We start from the raw sequence: 18,011 nt of genomic DNA, 5'->3' as shown, positions 1-18,011 counted from the left end.
GACCCTCCACCCCCACGGATCCCCATGGATGGGCCGGGGTCCCCACTCGTGTCCCCGCTCAGGGACACCCCCCTCCATGGGCGGGGCCGCGCCCGGGACAAGGGTCGGTCGGTCGGTCGGTCCGTCCAGCCGCCTCCCCCCCCCCCCCCGCCCCACTCGGGTTTGAATGGAGGGTGTGGGGCTGCCCCGTGACGTGGCGCCGCGCCATTGGCCCGGGCGGGGCGATGACATCATGCCCGCCGCGGCGGTAGCGGGGGGGGGGGGTGCGGTGTGGCCGGGGCTCGGCTCGGCTCCGCTCGGCTCCGCTCGGCACGGCTCGGCTCCGCTCGGCCATGGACCGGCAGCGGGACCCGGCCGCCCAGGTACGCACCGGGGCGGGGGGGGGGGGGGGTGTGTTAAACCGGGGTACACTGGGGCTCGGTTTACCGGCACAGAACGGCTGGGCGCGGGGGGGGTGGTGAGACAGACGGGCCCCGGCTCGGCTATTGTCCGGGCGGGCGGAGTCGCCGGGGTGCTCCTAGCCCCGCTCCGGTAACGGGCTGGGGGAGGCGGTGACCCCCCCGCCTCGCACACACACACACACACACACACACACACACACCGGGGCGTGGGGCCGGTCCGCGGCGCGGGCGGGGGGGCGAAGAAGGGGTTAACAGGATGCGGAGCCGTGTTTGCCCAGCGTGGGGAACCGGCCGGGCTCACCCCGCCCCGGCCGTAGCTATCGGTAGCCGTTCGGCCGCGGCTCCCGAACCCGCCGGTGGGCTGGGGGCGGGGGGGGGCGGTTCGGGGTGGCCCGGAGCCGGTGGTTACCGCAGCCGGGGCGGTGGCTGCCGGCGGCCCTTCTCGGAAAGGGTGATCCTCCGCCGAGCTGGAGCGGGTCCAGCAGCACCCCTGGGCCGGCCGGGGCTGGGCAGAGGCGGGCGCTGAGTCAGAGCCGCCCGAAATACCACCCCCCCCCCCCCCCCTCCAGCCCTTCCCTTCCCCCGGCAACCCGGGACAGGGCTGGGGAGGGGGGGGGGCTTCCCTCGGCCCCCGGCCCACCCTCCCGCCCTACTCTCCATCCCTGGGGAGCACACGCCGGCTCCCGTGGGTGCCCCAAAGAGCGGGGACCTGCCCGGTTCTGCGAGCCCGGGCACGGGGCTGGCTCCTAAACCCGCTCCGGTGCCCGGGGAGCCGGGGGCCAGCGGGCAACGACCGCTCGTGGGGAGGTGGACGCAGCCCGCGCCGCCCTGGTTTGACCCCAGCAGCAACGTTAAGTATAGATATTTCCGAGTGCCGAATCTATAGATCAGGAAGGCTGTTCCAAAGGCAGCGAGCGGGGATCGTTAGCGCTTTGGGGGAGAAACTGAGGCAGGGAGGGAGGCAGCGAAGGGAGCTCAGGTCCCTGCGCCCCGGGACGGGGCTTTCTCCCGAGCCGGGTGCTCAGTAAACAAGTCTGTTTTGGACACAGCTCCCTCGGAGACCGTGGAGCGAATCCAGCTGGGCTTTAGCACTGAGGAAGTTCAGTGGGTTTGGGTCCCTTGTGGGGGGGAAGACCAAGGCTGGCTCGAGTCCCCATCGCCGGGGCCGGTGGCCCGACCATGTGCCATGGGGTGTTCCGGCAGCGGGGGTCCCCCCATGGCAGCCCCCCGCCTCTGCCCGCAGGCAGCCCTGCTGCCGGCAGCGTTGTGCTGACCGTGGCGGTCTCTCCCTTTGTTCCCTGGGTTTTGTCGTGAGCGAAACAGCCGCCGCGGTCGTGGGCCCCCCCCCCCCCGCCCCGAGCCGGCTGGGCTACGGGGTGCCAGGCCCCGCCGGCAGGTAGGTTGCCGCGGCCAAGCCGTGGGAAGCCTGCCTGTTTACTTCCCATCCACCCCGGCGAAACCACAGGAATTTGGAGCCCGGCGGAGGTCGGGAGGTCTGTTTAGCCCCGGTATCCTGTCGGACCCCCGCCAGCCCCATGTTGTTGTGAGAGACGGAGCTGGGGGCCAGCGAGGAGATAACCTTTCCCCCCACGGAAACGTCCCCCTCCTCGCCCGTGGGGAGCCAGGGGCTGGTTCGTGGCCCCGTAGCGGGAGGATTTATGGCCCTGTGCGTGTTCTGGCGTGTCCTGCCAAGAGTTTCTCGCTGAACTCCGGCTATCTCCCGGTCGTCGGCAGTCCCTCGGGGAGCACTGCTCTGCTTTTGGCCTGCCCGGCTTTTGGGGGGGGAGGGTGGTGGGGGTGAGTTTGCCGGTTTGGCTCCGATCGGCGTGTCGGTAGCCCCGGTGAGAGCCGAGCTTTGCCTCCCACCCCGTCTCGCTGGCCCCGGCTCTGAGGCTGGCCGCCGCCGGCTGCCTTTCCGCTTCCAGAAGCGCTGCTCCACGCATCCCACGGATAAACTACAGCGGCGTCCCGGTGCCGGGGACAGGACCAGACCTGTCACCCCTCGCCGGGGTGGAGGAGGCCATCACCGGGGCGCCTGGGCTGCCTGCACTAACAGGACCATCTGCCCCCCCCCGCCCATCCACCCCACCCCGGGGGGGGGGTTTGGGGGAGACTCGCTGGGGAGCCCGACGCCAGGGTGTGACAACGGGCTGGTCCCCTCCTGGGGCTGGCGGTGGCAGGGTGTGATCCCCGCCGTGTCTCCAGCAGTTGTCTGCCAGGCAGGAACATCAAAGAGCCGCCTGAGCCGGATCCCCCGGGGGGGCAGAGCACCAAAAAAGTGGGGCTGAGAATCCGGCGTGTCCTCCCTGCCCGGCGTGCGGGTTCTCCCTGGCCCCGGGCGACCGCCCGGGGCCAGGGAGAACCCGCACGCCGGGCAGGGAGGACACGCCGGATTCTCAGCCCCAGTTTCTGATGAGGGGGGGGGTCCAACCGGTCCAGCACAGCCCCCGGTACGCTCCCAGGGTGGGGAGAGCATCCTCTGATCTCTGGGCTGGAGGGTGCTGCCTGGGGTGCTCTGTGTGGCAAAGCCGGGGAGGCTCGTTTGGAGCCGGCCGGGCCGGCCAGGATGCTTTCCATCCCCTGGCCCCCATCCTTCATGGGTTTGGTTTTCCCAGCTCGTGAGATAGGACGAGCTTGGGGGTAGGATGAGTGGGAGCGTGGCTGGACTTGGTGTTTCCCCCCCACGCACATCTTTCTTTAAGCCACTGGTGGCCTCTGGATCCCCTGGGTGACTGGGGATGAGATGGGGAGGATGGGGTGTGGGGGGGGTTCTTTTAGGATGCCTGCACCAGATGTGGTCCTCAGTGGGGCTGTCCCCCCGCCTCCACCATGGCTGCAGGACCCCTGTGTCCTGCAAACAGCCGCTCATTCGTGGGGGGGATTCATGTCTTTGGGGACCTGAAGCTCTTGCTCCTCAGAGCTCGTGGTCCCCAAGGGCTGAGAGCGCCGGTGGGAAGCAGCGCACGGGCTGTGCGGGGTCAGCTTTATCCCTCTTGTCCTTGACCCCCCCCCAGCTTTCAGGTCCAGTCTCCTCCCCTTTCCCCGAAGCCCTGCTGGGACTTGGCCGTGTTCTGGGCTCCTTGCCCCGGGACGGCAGCGCTGCCAGCCTGCAGAATCTCTCCGGTTACAGAGCGGCTTCCCCTGGTAGGTAGCCGGGGAGGCGGCGGTGAAGCCGCCCTGGCCTGGTTTCCTTTGTGAAAGTGCCGGCAGTGGGAATGTCACAGGATCCGCTCTCCTCTCCCCGAGCCAGAGGAGGAGAAAAAGGGCTCTGTGTCCCGCTCCCCCCCTGGGGGGCAGGACGACGGGGGCCGGCAGCCGGGCTGCGCGGGCAACGGCGTCCCACCGCGCTGCCGTCACCTCTCGGGGTGGGGGGGGGGTGTGTGGAGCTGGGAGCGGAGCGTCGAGGGATGGGGGGCAGATTTTGGCCACTAGGAAAAACGCTTCCTGGGCAGGAGCATCGCGGCGCGGGGGGGGGACACACGGTGGGTTGTTTGGAGGCTGTGACGGTGATGGAGAGCTGCTGGCTGGGGTGCGTCGGTAACGCTCCAACCTCCCGGTGGCCCCTTTGCCGCGGCTTGCAAAATATCTCACAAATGCTGAACTTGGCCCCGAAATCTAAATACAAGGGAGGGACAGTCCCCAGATGGCCTAAATCAGCAGCACGGTTGCCTGGCTCAGCTGGGGAGCTCGCCGGGAGTGTTTGTTTTATGTAAAACCAGAGGCTGGAGGAATGCCGGCCTGGAAGGAGCCCTCGCCAAGAGGGAAAATGTCTGTGCCACGCATGGGCTCGGCCGGGCACGCGGGAGATCCTGGCGAGGGGAGCGGGGGCTCCAGCATCGGGGATGGGGGCGAGGGGTGAAGAATTCCACTCGGCTCCCGGTTTGAGGGTGGGGAGAAGGTGTCGTGGCTGCTCCTTCTCTTCCCTGCTGGGGATAAACTGGAGGTTCCCCTGGGAAGACACCCCCCCACCCACCCCCCTGCTGTGTGGCATCGTGTCCCTGGGGCTCTGCCGCAGCGGTCGGGTGGTCGCCCAGCCGAGAAGGACTCGCGCTGCTGCCTCCGTGGGGTGGCGGGACCCTGCGCTGGGATGGATGGGGGGCTCCGTCGCTGTGCCACGGGATGTGCCTGCCGTGGCCGGCTCCGTACGGAAGCTGTGCCGGGGAGGGTTGGGCACCGGGACTTTGCACCCCTTTGTGGGGTCAGAGTCCGTCCTGCCTGCATGGGACCGGCCGCAGCCTGCGTGGAGCCCCCACTGCCGCGGCGGGGGACGGAGGGGTGTCCCAGGGCAGGTTTGGGAAGGGATGGGGGGTGGGAGCCCTCCGGGGCTGTGCTGGGAGTATGGGGGAGATGCTGCAGCCCTCTGTTGGTGGCTGGGTGAGTGGGTACGGGGCTGGCTTGTGTGGGGACCTTGCTGCCATTGCTGGCTGTGGGGCTGGGGCTCACTTCCAGCCGGCCCCCCAGAGCCATCCAGCTGCGCCCTGGGGCTGGGTGGGAAACCGGGGGGGGGACACACACAGTCCCACCCTGAGGCTCACTCAGAGGCGAGACATGGGTCCCTTCCCTGTGTACGTCACAGGGCCGTGGTGCCAGAGGGAGGAAGCTGACGGCCACAAGTCCTTCCTCCCTGTCAGCCTCTCCCGGGACCACCTGGGGCTGCCTGGCGCCAGGGAAACACGGGATGCGGTGACGTTGTCACTGTCCTTGTCCCCTCCTGTGGGGGCACGGGGCTGGACGGGTTGGCTGGTGGCACCAAGGTGGCCGTGGGAAGGAGGAACGTGCCTCCCCACATCCCGGTCAGCCAGGGCCCTCGTCATCTCTGCCACCCCTGAGTCACAGCGGTGACAGTGAGGTGGCCGGGGAGGGTGGGCACAGCCACACGTGGGGCTCAGCGCCGGGGTACAGCGAGGAGCAGCGTGGGGGACTTTGGGGTGCTCAAGGGTGGCAGCAGGGCTGCGTCCCCATGTCCCCATCCTGCCCAGCGTGAGGGGGTACCCGCGGGGTGGCTGCCTGTCCCCCTGTCCCCGTCCCGGCTCCCCCCGGCATGCCGCTGGGCTGGCGGTGCCTCCCGGGGGCTCTGCGCCCTCCTCGCACACTTCCTGCCGTCTGTTTCCAATTCCTCCTGGCGTCTGCTCCTCCCTGCTTTCTTCCAATTAAAAAAATAAAAAAAAAAAATAAAAAAATCCCAGGCATCCTCTCGGCGTGCGGCTCCCAGAGGCTGCCGTGCCCCGCTCCGGCGGCTGGGGCTGTGTGGGGAGGGGACAGGGGCTGCCCGCGGTGCCCCACATCCCATTCGGTGCCCATTTATGTGGGGCGGAGGGTCTGGGATTGTCCTGCAACGTTCCAGCGGCCAGGTCTTTCTCCTGTGGTCCTTTCTGCACGTCTGCTCCGTGGATGGGGTCTGGGACCTGCTCGTTTAGGGCTTGTGGGGAGCTCGGGGGTCTGGGGACACCTCTCCCTGGGAGCCATGCCCTGTGTGGAGGCTGTTCCCGGGGGAGCGGAGCTGCTGGTGGGCACAGGGTCACGTTTTCCAGCCTGGTGGGGTAAGGGCTGGTGTCAGCAGGGCTGTGCCATCCATGTCCTCAAAACCTGACCGTGTCCCTCTCTCTTGTCCCTTAGGAGTGACCCGTCTGTGACGCCGGTGGGGAGCGCAGCCGCGGAGCACCGGACGTGAGCACCGACCGGGGATCCCTGGGACGCACGGCTCCATCTGGGACGCGTGGCTCCATCTGGGCCACCCCGGCGCAGCGCGGCCATGCCCATCCTCAAGCAACTGGTCTCCAACTCTGCCCACTCCAAGCGGCGCTCGCGGGCCGACCTGACGGCCGAGATGATCAGCGCGCCCTTGGGGGACTTCCGTCACACCATGCATGTGGGGCGGGCAGGGGACGCCTTCGGGGACACCTCCTTCCTCACCAGCAAGGCCGGGGAACCGGGGCCGGAGGCGGGCGAGGAGCCGGGAGCCTCCAAACCCAGCCTCCTCTCCCGCCGCTTCCGCAGCAGCAAGCGCTCGCAGTCGGTGACGCGCGGTGACCGGCGGGACATGCTGGGCTCGCTGCGGGACTCGGCCCTCTTCGTGAAGAACGCCGTCTCCCTGCCCCAGCTCAACGAGAAGGAGGTGGACAGGAGCGCGGGGCAGCTGCCCAAGAGCCTCTCCTCCAGCCCCGTCAAGAAGCTGCCCGAGGAGGGGAGTCCCGAAGAGCAGCAGCGCCCCAACGGGGCGGCCGCCGGGCCCCTGAGCCCCGGCTTGGACGAGCGCGACTTCGGGGACATCACGGAGCTGCCGGTCGTGGTGGCCAAGAGCGGGGCGGGCATGAAGCACGCCGAGTCCATCATGTCCTTCCACATCGACCTGGGGCCCTCCATGCTCGGGGACGTCCTGAGCATCATGGATAAGGAGCAGTGGGAGCAGGATGAAGACCCCGAGGCAGAGGAGAGCCATGAGGAGGAGGTGGATGCCACCCTGCCCGGCTCCCCGGTGGCGGCGGTGGCCCCACCAAGCCAGAGCCCGTCCCGCGGCACCGGTGGCCACTGCCCCAGGGACAGCAGTTCGGTGTCCAGCTGCGCCTCGGGGCTGGAGGAGCGTAGCCCCGTCCCGGGGCCACCGAGTCACCGGGGCCCCCCCAGACGCCCCGACAAGGAGTTCTCGTTTGCTGACGAAGACGATGACGAGATCAGAGTATAAAAGGCGGGCGGCCGAGCCGAGGGGTCTGGTTCTCATCTGCGGTTGCTTGGACACGGGGCCGAATGCCCCGGTGCTGCCAGGGGTGGCACCGGGGAAGACTCCCCCCCTCCCTCGTTCCCTCTCCCCGTCGGGCGGTGGACACGCGGTGGCAGGACAGTGCTCTGCTCCCGGGGCTGGGGACAGCCCCGACACCTCTCAGCTCCCGGAGAGCTCCGGCACGTCCCGGGAGGGGAAAGCAGACTCGATTTTGGTTCTTTTTGTTGGACTTTGGATATTAGCTCTTTTCTTGCCCTCCCCCCTCCCCTGCCCATGTAAAGCAATATAGGATCAAACAAAATGAGGCTTTGAAGTTTTAGCCCCTTTAGTAATATATATATTTTTTCTTTTTTCCGCCATACAGTTTTTACCACTCTCTGATTTGTACTTAACTTTCTTTTCTCTCGCTTTTGGTTTTAATGGAGGGGAGGTTTCCCATGAGGAAGGACTTGGCTCTGGAGCTCAGAGGGGACTGTGGGTGGCTTCAGATCCCTGGGTTTCTCGGGGACATTCTGCCGACCGAGATCCCCCAGCCCCGTGCTGTGACGGGGGCTCGCTCCCCACCCCTCGGCTGGATGGATCCATCCCAGATCCTTGACCCTCCAAACACCCTGGGGGTTGTGGGGATGTCCCCTGGCCAGCCCTGGCACCGGCTGCTCCCGGGGATGCCGATGGGTGTGTGCGTCTGTTCCCCCGTGGGAAGAGGAACGCCTGGGACCCCCCCCCCCGCCGCGAGCCCTGGTGTCCCTGTGTGCCGGGTGGCCACCGTCGTGGGCCAGTGCCGCCGCTGGCCTGGTGCAGGCGGATGGAAGAGGAGGGTTTTATACCATGTATGTACAAATGCAAAGAATAAAAGGAAACGGTAGTGACAGCGGTGGCCTGAGTTCCTGGGGGACGAGACGCGGCAGTGGGGGGACGGACATGCGTGTTTGCACCCTGCTGTACAGGAGGGGAATGGCATTCTCTGGGCTGCCACTGTCCCCAGACCCTGTCCCTGGCTGGAGTCCTGCCTGCCGGCGGGTCCCCTGGCCGGTGTTTGGGCACCTGCGGTGGCCGTACTTTATCTGCCCGTGGCGTGGGGCTGCCTGCGGCGGGAGGAAGCGGGTGAGCTCCCGCTGGCCGGATCTGGCTCCGGGCTGGGACCCTCCGGCCAGGCCGGTCCCTGCCAAGGGACAACTCTGCCAAGATGCAGCTCTCCTCCCCGCAGCCCCGCTCCCTGCCAGCCGGGAAGGAGGGGAAGGCGATGGCGGGGCAGGACTGGCTGTCCCCGCTCCCACCGGGGAGCTCCCAGCCCCAGGGGGGCTGCCGTGGTCCCTGCTGACCCCAGCGGGGGCGGATGGAGGGGCCGTATGTGGTGTGATGAGAGCAGGATGGGTCGCTCCCATCCCGTGGCCGGCTTCCCACAGCTCGGCCCTGGGTTCAAGCAGGGCTCTGCCAGCGTGGAGGGTGCCTTCCCTCCCCAGCTGTGATGGAGCAAAGCGCCTGGAGCAGCCCTTTCCCAAGCTGATGGAGAGCACGGCTCTACCGGGAGCACCGGCTGGGCTGTCCTCACTGGTGCTGGGTGGGGAGGAAAGGATTTGGCCCCTCCAATGTCTCCTGACCCAGGGAGGGGCTGGGTGCCCCTGTCATCCCGGAGGGGTCTCCCCTGGTGAAGGCGGTGGGAGGCAGGCGCGCGCTGTGCCGCAGCGGGGACACAATGGGGTCCTGTGCGGGTGCCAGGGCCGACACAACGCCCCGCGGCGTGGGACATTGGGCTATTGTCCGGGTCGGGGAGAACAACAGCAGCTGCAGCTGGTGGCTCTGAGCTCACCGGGCTGCCACCACCCCGGTCACTGCGGCACAGCACCCCCCTCCTTCCTGTGCCAGGGTCCTGGGGCCACTATGCCCTGTCCCTGTCCTCCTCCGAGCCCACCATTCTGGTCCCTGACTCCTGCAAGGCCACCAGGCTGCTGGGAGGACCTGGCTCCTCTTGTCCCTGAGTGATGCAAAGCAGTAGGGCAGGTCACTGGGATTTGCACCCCTTATCGGGACCCCCTCACTCCCCGGGGCTGTGGGAAGGGGAGAGAGGCCCTGGGGTGACCCGGCACCATCCGCCTGCGACCGTCACTCTGTGATGGCCATCGTTGTGACGCCTGTCGGCTCCAGCCTCCCGCTCGGCAGCACCGCACTGCCGCGAGCCGACGGGGCAGAAAGCGCTTGCTGGCTCCACGGGAGGTGGCCCTGCTCGACGGAATGGGGTGGTGGCTCCAGCACACCACGAGCGAGCAAGCCCAGGGCCAGCTCAATGGCTCCTGGGCTAGTGGGGAGTGATGCCAGCACTGCTGCGATGCCAGCAGGGTCCGGCCAGTGGCTGGTGCAGGGATGGTAGCTCGGATGGGCTGCACCCCTAGTGTCCCCCAAACCCTCTATCTGCGCAGCACGGGGTGAGCATCCTGGTGTGGTACCCGCTGGGTGCACGGGATGCGGCTGCCAGGACCGTGCGGTGCCAGGTGGGTGCCCAGCACCCGGCGCGGGGCTGTGGCCCCCCACGGGCAGCACTCGGGCGGGCGGGCAGCCCTGGTCCAGTGCATTTATCGCTAGTGACAGAATGGGAGCAGGTCTCCATCCCCGATGTGTCAGGCCCCGTCGCTCCGGGCTCGTGGCGGGGACACGCGTGGCTGCGGGAGCCGCGTGATGGAGGAGGGACGCGGCATTAGGTTAAACCCAGGGGGCTGCCCCGTCTTTTCGGGGTGGGCACCTGGAAGCCCCCCAGGGAAGCAGCGTGGCACCGTGGTCGTGCCCACCACGTGCTGCTGGAGGATGGCGTGTGTGCAAGTCCCCAGCTTGGTGACGGGGACAAGAAGGGACTTCTCATCGGGGTGCGAGGTGTGACCCATGGGGACGTGGGTCTGTCCTGCCGGGTACCATGTGGGGCTGGGGATGATGCTGTTGTGCCCCCCAGCACTTGGAGTGCAACAAAACCCCCCCGTGGGACCCATCCCTGGCCATCTGAGCGTTTAGATGCAGCGCTTGGGCCACGTTTGGCTCCGCGTGGGGCTGAGGAGCAGCCCCGGTGTGAGGGGGTTAACCCAGACCCCGCAGACGGGAACCAGCTGCTCTGCCCCAGAGCCGGGGCTGGAGGAAAAGCAGATGTCGGTGCAAAGAGGCAATTACGGGGAGGGGGTGGGGGGGGGATGCGATGGGGGCCCCGGGGCTGAGCTCTCCCCGCAGCTGGGCTGCGGCACCAGGCAATCACGGCTGCAAATTGAGATCAGATGTGGGGCAGCTTCTCTCTCTGTAAATGGAGCGCTCAGGCTGCTGCCTGGGCTGATTTTGCTCTGGCTCGGGGAGGAGGAGGAGGGTTTTTGAGTCTTGCTGGGGCCCAGGGTGGCTCTGGTGACCTGCAGAGTGTTGTGCTCCCTTGGGAGATCTGTGGTTTCCTCGGCCAGCCCCTTTGTAGCCCTGTTCCTTGCCTGTGCTGGGCTGGAGGTGGCTCTCAGCAGAGCAGGGGCGATGCAGGAGCTGGTGGCCGGGGTGGAGAGGATCAGGTTTGAGCTGGAGGCTGATGTGGAGCAGCAGCAAGGAGCTCAGCCCCTGCCCTTCCCGGGTACGGACAGTAAGTTGGGGACAGGGTCCTGTGGCATCCTTGGAGGGTGACAGGGGTGTGGGAGGTGTTGGGGTTCTCCTCCTTGGCTGGTGCTCCTGGCTCTCGCTGCCCCCATCACAATGTCTGGGTGCTTCTTGTCCTGCCTCCCCCCTGGGCTCCTGCCCGAGGCCAGGCTGGCTCTGGGCATTGCTCCGTTGGGCACAGCTCTCTGGGGACTGCTGGTGGAGGGGGACAGGGTGCCTGTGCCCTCGATGGCATGGTGGTCCCAGCACTGGGACCAGTGGGTGAAGGTCTCCCTGCCCTGCTTTCCCCCTGCCAGTCTGCGAGTTCCTCCACCGAGGGCTGTGCTCCAAGGGTGAGTGCTGGGAAGGGATGGGGACGGGACCGACACCACCCTGCGAGATCCTGGGGACACCAGGGAGCTGGCCGGGTCCCCTCTCTGCTCCACGGCCAGCCCACATCTGTGGCAAATTGCCCCGTAGCCCCATGGCCAGTGGGTTGGCAGGTTTTGGCCTCCAATGCTAACGCTGCTCAGAGTCCATCACTCTCCCTACCCCTTTGGACCAGTTCTCCTTCCCCTTCTGTACTGGGGGGGGTTGGAAGACCTTGGTGGTGCCCAGGGGACCGTGCCCTGTGCACTCAGAGGGCGCTGCGAATCTCCTCCACATCCAGGAAAGCTCCAGCTCATCCCAATCCAAGGAGGTGGGGGGGCTCCTGGCTGCTGGGGGCTGCCATGGTGGGGGTCGTTGGGGCACGGGCAGGCTCCGACAGCGGGTCCGTGCCGGGGCCAGGCGTGCGGTGCCCGTTGCGGCACGTCGGCGGGGAGAAGACGGTGGTGTGTAAGCACTGGCTGCGCGGGCCCTGCAAGAAGGGCGACGGCTGTGACTTCCTCCACGAGTATGACGTGACCAAGATGCCCGAGTGCTATTTTTACTCCAAATTCGGTAGGTGCGAGACCGGGCCGGGGACCCCAATGAGATTCTCCCACCCCAGCACCCACGTCCCTCGGGTCTGGCCTCCAGCAAGTGCCTGATGCCACCTCCTGTCTGTGGGAAGAAATGCCACCGGCACCCACACGAGGCCACGGATCCCCAAACCAAGCCTGGGTGCTCCCGGGGCACCTCTGTTCCCCCCCCCCCCCCCTCCCCAGCCCATCCTTGAGCACTTTTGGCTTGGGCACACATTGTCTCACCCATCCCACCCTTTACTCCTGCAGGTGAGTGTGGCAACAAGGACTGTCCCTTCCTGCACATCGATGCCACCACCAGCACCACGGGCTGTCCCTGGTACGACCGCGGTTTCTGCAGGCACGGTGAGCTGCCGGGGTGAGCAGGGGCTGCCTGTCTTCCCCACCCACCGGTGACAGAGGGTCCAGACCCCACTCCTGCCACTTCCGAGGTGACAGAGGCACAGTGGGTTGTCTGGGGACTGCCTGGGAGTGGCACTGGGTGCCTGGTGGGGATTTGGGCTTGGGGTGGCAAAGACCCCATAGAGCTGGAGGGGAATGGGGCTTACTGGGGAAAGCTGGGCTCCCGAAATCCCTGCGGGGCAGGGGGTGTCACTCTGTCCCCACAAACAGGAGCCTCTCCTCTGCGCGGCAGGTCCCCTGTGCAAGTACAGGCACACGCGGAGGGTGATGTGCTCCAACTACCTCGTCGGCTTCTGCCCAGAAGGACCCAAGTGCAAATACATGCAGTACGTAAGGGGCAGGCTGGTGGGGGGTGCTTGGCACACAGCTGACCTGGGATGGGGGGGGGGGGGGACAGCCCCTTCCTGAGGCTGCAGAGGTGGCCGTGGCCTTTGCAGTGTCTGGGTCAAGGACAAGGGCGCTTTAGGTCCTTGTTGGATCTAACTTGGACCCTCCCGGTCTCTCCTCATGCCCAACCTGAGCTGGTGACCGCAGGGCTTGCAGAGGGTGGGCAGGGGGCAGCCCCAGTCCCCATGGGATGCCTAAGCCCTGGGGCACCCCCGAGAGGTTGGGGGAGCTATTTGGGGGTACCCTTTGCCATGTCCAGGGGAGTGACCGCCTGTCCTGTGTCCCCCTCCAGCCTCAAGGCCGGGCTGATGATGAGCAGCACGGATCCATCTAAGGTGAGGCAGAGATGGTCCTGTGCCATTCCCCCCCTGTGCCCCGGCCCATGGGGCGATGCAGCAGCTGCCCCTGCCCCACAGCTCTGGTGGGACGGCGGCTGCCACCTGCCCTGTGTGCCCCCAGGGAGCTGGCTGTCCTTGGGGGCTGGCACGGCTGGACCTGGCTGACAACGAGGAGAGTGGATGCGAGGATGTGCCACCCATGGTGTCCCCTCTACCAGTCACCAGCAGCACTCGGCACCCAGCAGCGCAGCTGGGGGACACCAGTAGCTGCCCTCTGGGCCCACAGAGCCCGCCGGAACTGGGCATCTGTTTCAAGGTGAGTGTTTTGGGGACTGGGAGGACTGGCCCTGCCTTGGAGGGAGGGTGAAGAGGGCAAGTCCTGCTTTGGAGGGGCAGAGTGTGGCGTGGGGATCCCCACAGCGCTCGTGAAATAAAGTCCTTGACTCGAGGTGTCAGAAAGGTCACTACGCCATAAAGCGGGGGACAACTCGGCTGGAAATCCTGCTGGGGAAGTGACCCAAGGGCTCCTGCAAGCACTGGGGAAGGAGAACAGCGCAAGGGACCAGTGAGACGGCTACTAGGCCAGCGGCTGGGCTAGAAAAGCCAGGTGGTTTTGCTCAGCACCGGCTCTCACAGCTCTTTGCACAAACAGCAGAGAAATCACAGCTTCTCTAAAGCAACCGAAATCTGCCTCTTCACCGAGCGAGGGCTGCTCCCTCCTGCGCAGGCGGCTGCCCCTGGACCAGGGCAGGAGGAGCCGGGGGTGTGCTGATCCCCTGTTAAACGGGGCAAAAACCACCAGGTTTGAGAACACACAGAACCAGAAAATTCACCAAGGCTTTTATTGCTGGGGAATTGTTGCTGGAACGCCTCTGACACAGCACTACTGCACCACTCTTGGAATAAAGAGCTCGGATATTATTTTTCCTTGGCTTTTTCTGTTTTACCCTTCATGCCTGTAACAAGACCAGTCCTTTTCCAGACACGTTTGGCGATGGCAGGCTACAACTAGCCCTCTCCTAACTGTCCTCATCTGTCTGATGCAGACATTGGTTTGCCCCTTGGGCACAACAGCTAAAATCCAATGGATTTTTTCTTCTTCCTGCTGAATTAGGGCGCTGCGGTCTGAGTGCTGCTGCTTTTATGCCCTCTCTCGGAGCCTGGACACTGTCACCAGTGTCCTGCTGACACTGAGGCAGGGGCTTGGACCACCCCTTGGTAGCAAACCCCATCATGCTTCCCGTGGAAAGAGGGGAAAGCCAAAAAAAACTCCAGGGCTGTGCTGGGCACAACTCCGCTAATTTAAAGGAAATGGTTATTCTGGCCAAACCCCCACCCTGTCACAAACCGTCACAAACTTCACTGCCAAACACCGACTACAACATACATGTCAATTAATCTACATTAATAGCCCAGATCAAGGAAGTCTCCTGTGTTTGGTGTCCCAAAGCGAGAGATTTGGGCTCTGCAGACTACGGGAGCCCTACTGCAAACACACGCCTAAGGGGCAGCTCTGACAGCCTCTTCTTTCAGCACTAAACGTTGCCTGAACCACAGAGAGGTGACCACAGGCTACTGTCAGCGTCACCCCTCTGGCTGTAGGAGGGTAACTGGAAAACAGCCCTCTCAACGACTAAAGAGCCCATCTCTGCCAGCAAATGTGCCTCTGCTGATTTGAATCCCTGCCAAGACACTGCTCCTGAGCGCTTCTGCTGACCCGGGTCAGGTTATTGGTGATGCTTCCTCAGGTGCTTTCCGTCGTCTTCAGTGGTATTTACGCCAACGATGACATTCTAGAAAAATGGAGGAGAAAAAAAACAACAAAACAAACATTATTAGCACAGTGCTGTGCTCGGGGACTCTGTGAGAGTGCTGTGATGAGCAGGAGACTGACTGCAGCCTTCTCTGTTTCCATGCCGTAGAGCTGCGCGTGAGAGCAAGCCCTGCCAGGGAAGCTACACAAACACCAATAAATCCCTTGTCAGTTATGAGTAAATCCAGGGAATGGGTGTTCAGCACTGGAACGTCTCCCTCCCTCTGCTTTGTGCAGGGTTTAAAAACGCTGACAGCTCCTGGTGCTCTCCAGGGAGAAGCTGTGAATCAGCAGCTGTTATCGCCACCTTTATTCTCTAAATTCCTGTGCCTACCTAAGCCAGGTCAGGATACTACTCCCTGAGCTCTGATAACAGTCTTAACCATGAAGTATTTAAATTATTTCAGGGCTTGAATTAACATGAATGGCAAATAAGACTTTCCACCTGCTGCAAAAGTGAGAATTCCCAAAACGAGACAGATGATAGGAAGGAAATCATAGAATGGTTAGTTATCTTACTGATGTACTGGTAGTTCCAGCCGTAGCTGAGGAGGCAGTACCCGGCCAGCAGCATGGAGATCCCCGCCGGTCCCCCCCTCTTCACGTTGATGTATTTGTCGTAATAACTGCTCCAGGCTGTTGGAACAGAAATACAAGGGTCAAACCATACGTGGGTCTTAAGAGTTCACTGGTTTCCATGTAACTTTCCATGTTGGGTCTATTTATTTACTTCTCTATAAAGCTCCAGACTGGCCACTTGGACCAGGCTGCAGCAAGTAAATCAGGGAAGTGGGACAATTCTGCCCCAAGAGCCAGGAATTCAGCCTCACCTTTCTGCACTCCTCCAAGCAGCCCCTGGGGAGAGAAGTCGCGGGTGGCGAGCCAGGCAGGCAGCTCCCCCAGCCTTACTTCCATCAGGTGCCTTTCTGAGAGGGGACCTGTGTGATGAAACGTCAGAGCTGTCAAAAAGGCAGGAAAATGAGGGCAATCACAGAATGATATGGGGTTGGAAGGGACCTCTGGACATCATCTAGTCCAACCCCCTGCCAAAGCAGGTCCACCCAGAGCAGGTTGCACAGGAACGTGTCCAGGCGGGGTTTGAATGCCTCCAGAGAAGGAGACTCCACCACCTCTCTGGGCAGCCTCTTCCAGGGCTCTGCCACCCTCACAGTGAAGAAGTTCCTCCTCATGTTTAGATGGAACTTCATATGGTCAAGTTTGTGCCCATTTCCTCTTGTCCTGTCCCTGGGCACCACTGAAAAAATACTGGCCCCATCCTCCTGACACCCACCCTTGAAGTATTTATAGGCGTTGATCAGATCCCCCCTCAGCCTTCTCTTCTCCAGACTAAAAAGCCCCAAGTCCCTCAGCCTTTCCTCGTAAGACAGATGTTCTAGGCCCCTCATCTTTGTAGCCCTCTGCTGTACCCTCTCCAGCAGTTCCCTGTCCTTCTTGAACTGGGGAGCCCCAAACTGGACACAGTGCTCCAGATGGGGCCTCACCAGGGCAGACTGTAGTTCTCGCACTCCCTGTGCTGCACAGAGCTGGTATCTGGTACGGCTGCAAGTGGCTTGGGCTTGGGACTGACTGCTCGGAAAGGAAGAGTGAACCATCTCTCCCATAAAATGAGCTGGCTCCGCCAGCCCAAACATGCAAGAACCCATCTCAAACCTAAACAGAAATGTAAACCAACGTAAAATGGTTGTGTGGGCTGGCGGGTGGGACTGTTAACCTCCTCGGATCCTTCCTAGATCCCTTTCTGGACAAACCCAGCAGCTTAACGTTTCCTCCCGCTCCTCTCCCAATCACATTGCACAGTGTAGCCTGACAGCGCAGTGATTTTCATCAGCAGAGACTTTTATTTCTCACGTTACCTTGCTGTCTGTCTGAGAAATTGCCCTCTGGTGTCTTCGTTATGATCGCCACACCTTGTTGGAAGGGCTTCCCTGGAAAAATACTCAGCCCATGATAATTAGGATGTAAGTCTGGAAACCACTCCAAGCCCACGGCACCTGCTGGCGTGCTCCTGCCAGAGGCCTGGGACGGACAGATGGGTTGGCTTTTGGAGGTGTGGAGCAAGAACTGGTCCAGCGCCAGCCCTGTGTCTCTCCTCGCATTCAGGATGGGCTCAGAAACTACAGCCATCTGCTGCTTGCTCTCTTGAAGCTTTTGTATGCTGGTTAGGTAATTTTTGGATGTCTTTTCATTGTGACCTTTGAAACCCTCTATCACTGACAGATGGACGTTCTTGGTATGCAAAGCAGAAAGAGGGGCTTTATATTCCACACCGGCTTCTAGGTACATCTGCTTCTCTTCTGTCACGGTTTTGTCTAATCCCTCCTGCTGAACGAGGTCACCGGGGCCACTTCTGCAGTCAGCTTCGTGGGAATCTTGAAGTACGTGTATTTTTGTTGCCTTTAAACTACTGCCTTTTTCTCCCTTTGAGCTCGCAGATGCATTCTCTGCAGCTCCATGGCCACGCGTCTCAGTGCTTGCGATTTCCGGAAGGGTTACTCCCTTCCGTGGGTCAGGCTGGGCTGCATCAGCGTGGTCAGCAGCACTGCCTGGATTTAGCCCTTCCACGGGTGACCTGCCTGTGCTGTGGCTTCCAGCTGAAGCATCCTTGCTCCTGGAACCGCTCTTCTCCCTGATCACCTTGGCACGGTGCTTCTCTATTACTATTTTAACTCCATTACTCAACTTTTCGGGTATATCTTTGACTTCCTCAGGGAGCAAATCAAGGGACTCGGCTATATCCCGTACGGTGGCCTCCACCTTCTGTTCCGTGTGCCGTCCGTCGGGCTGGCGTCCAAGCCCGAGGCCCGACCCTCCACCCTGCCCTGCCGCAGCCTTCTTTCCCTTCCGGGCCGCCACAGCCGCCTCCCGGGGGACCGCGCCGGGCAGCCCCTGCCCTACACCGGGGCTGGCCGGCCGATTGCTGCTCTTACCGGCCGCTCCCGCCCACGGCTTGCTGCCTGTCCCTGGCCCGGTTACAGAGCCAGGGCCGCTCCCGGGCGCGGGAGGCCCGGTGGCCGGGCCGGGGCCTAGGCCTGGAGCGCTGCTGGCGGCCGATCCGCGGCCTAGGCCTAGGCCTGACCCCGGGGCGCTGGCGGGGGCTGGTCTCGGCGCAGCCTTACAGTGCGGGAGATGGATGCGGAGCCGCTTGAAGGGCCGGTGACAGTGCGGGCACAGCTCCTGCCCCGGCGGTGCCGCAGCCATAACCGGGCCGCACCGCGCCGCCCTCCCGGCGCCGCTTTACCATCAGGCGCCGCCGCCGCCACCCCCGCTGGGGGCCTCGGCCGTGCGCAGGGCGCATGCGCGCCCTCCCCGCCCCGGCGCACGTCGTGACGCACGGGGGCGTGGCCGGCGCGGGGAGGCCATTGCGCATGCGCAGGAGGC

At 63.9% G+C, this 18,011-nt stretch overlaps 3 protein-coding genes across 3 annotated transcripts; 2 read left to right on the top strand and 1 right to left on the bottom strand.

The window, feature by feature from the left end:
* Positions 1–256: 256 nt before the first annotated feature.
* CDC42EP4 (CDC42 effector protein 4) lies at positions 257–7,989 on the top strand. The gene is made up of 2 exons (XM_074160243.1): positions 257–362; positions 6,018–7,989. Exon 2 carries the CDS (start codon positions 6,154–6,156, stop codon positions 7,081–7,083), a length of 930 nt encoding a protein of 309 aa, XP_074016344.1. The 5' UTR covers positions 257–362; positions 6,018–6,153; the 3' UTR covers positions 7,084–7,989.
* A 2,622-nt stretch (positions 7,990–10,611) lies between these two features.
* CPSF4L (cleavage and polyadenylation specific factor 4 like) lies at positions 10,612–12,795 on the top strand. Its single transcript, XM_074160342.1, has 6 exons — positions 10,612–10,705; positions 11,025–11,060; positions 11,467–11,649; positions 11,922–12,017; positions 12,307–12,404; positions 12,754–12,795. Exons 1-6 carry the CDS (start codon positions 10,612–10,614, stop codon positions 12,793–12,795), a joined length of 549 nt encoding a protein of 182 aa, XP_074016443.1.
* Positions 12,796–13,616: 821 nt separating this feature from the next.
* MTNAP1 (mitochondrial nucleoid associated protein 1) lies at positions 13,617–17,909 on the bottom strand. Its single transcript, XM_074160246.1, has 4 exons — positions 16,487–17,909; positions 15,443–15,550; positions 15,132–15,248; positions 13,617–14,592 (listed from the first exon to the last, which is right to left on the bottom strand). The coding sequence occupies exons 1-4, from the start codon at positions 17,829–17,831 to the stop codon at positions 14,564–14,566; spliced, it is 1,599 nt and encodes a 532-aa protein (XP_074016347.1). The 5' UTR covers positions 17,832–17,909; the 3' UTR covers positions 13,617–14,563.
* Between the last annotated feature and the right edge of the window lie 102 nt (positions 17,910–18,011).

This window comes from Numenius arquata, chromosome 17, assembly GCF_964106895.1.
Source record: "Numenius arquata chromosome 17, bNumArq3.hap1.1, whole genome shotgun sequence".
NCBI lineage: Eukaryota > Metazoa > Chordata > Aves > Charadriiformes > Scolopacidae > Numenius > Numenius arquata.
Note: the sequence above shows the minus strand (reverse complement) of the source record. Positions and strands in the feature narration are given on the sequence as shown.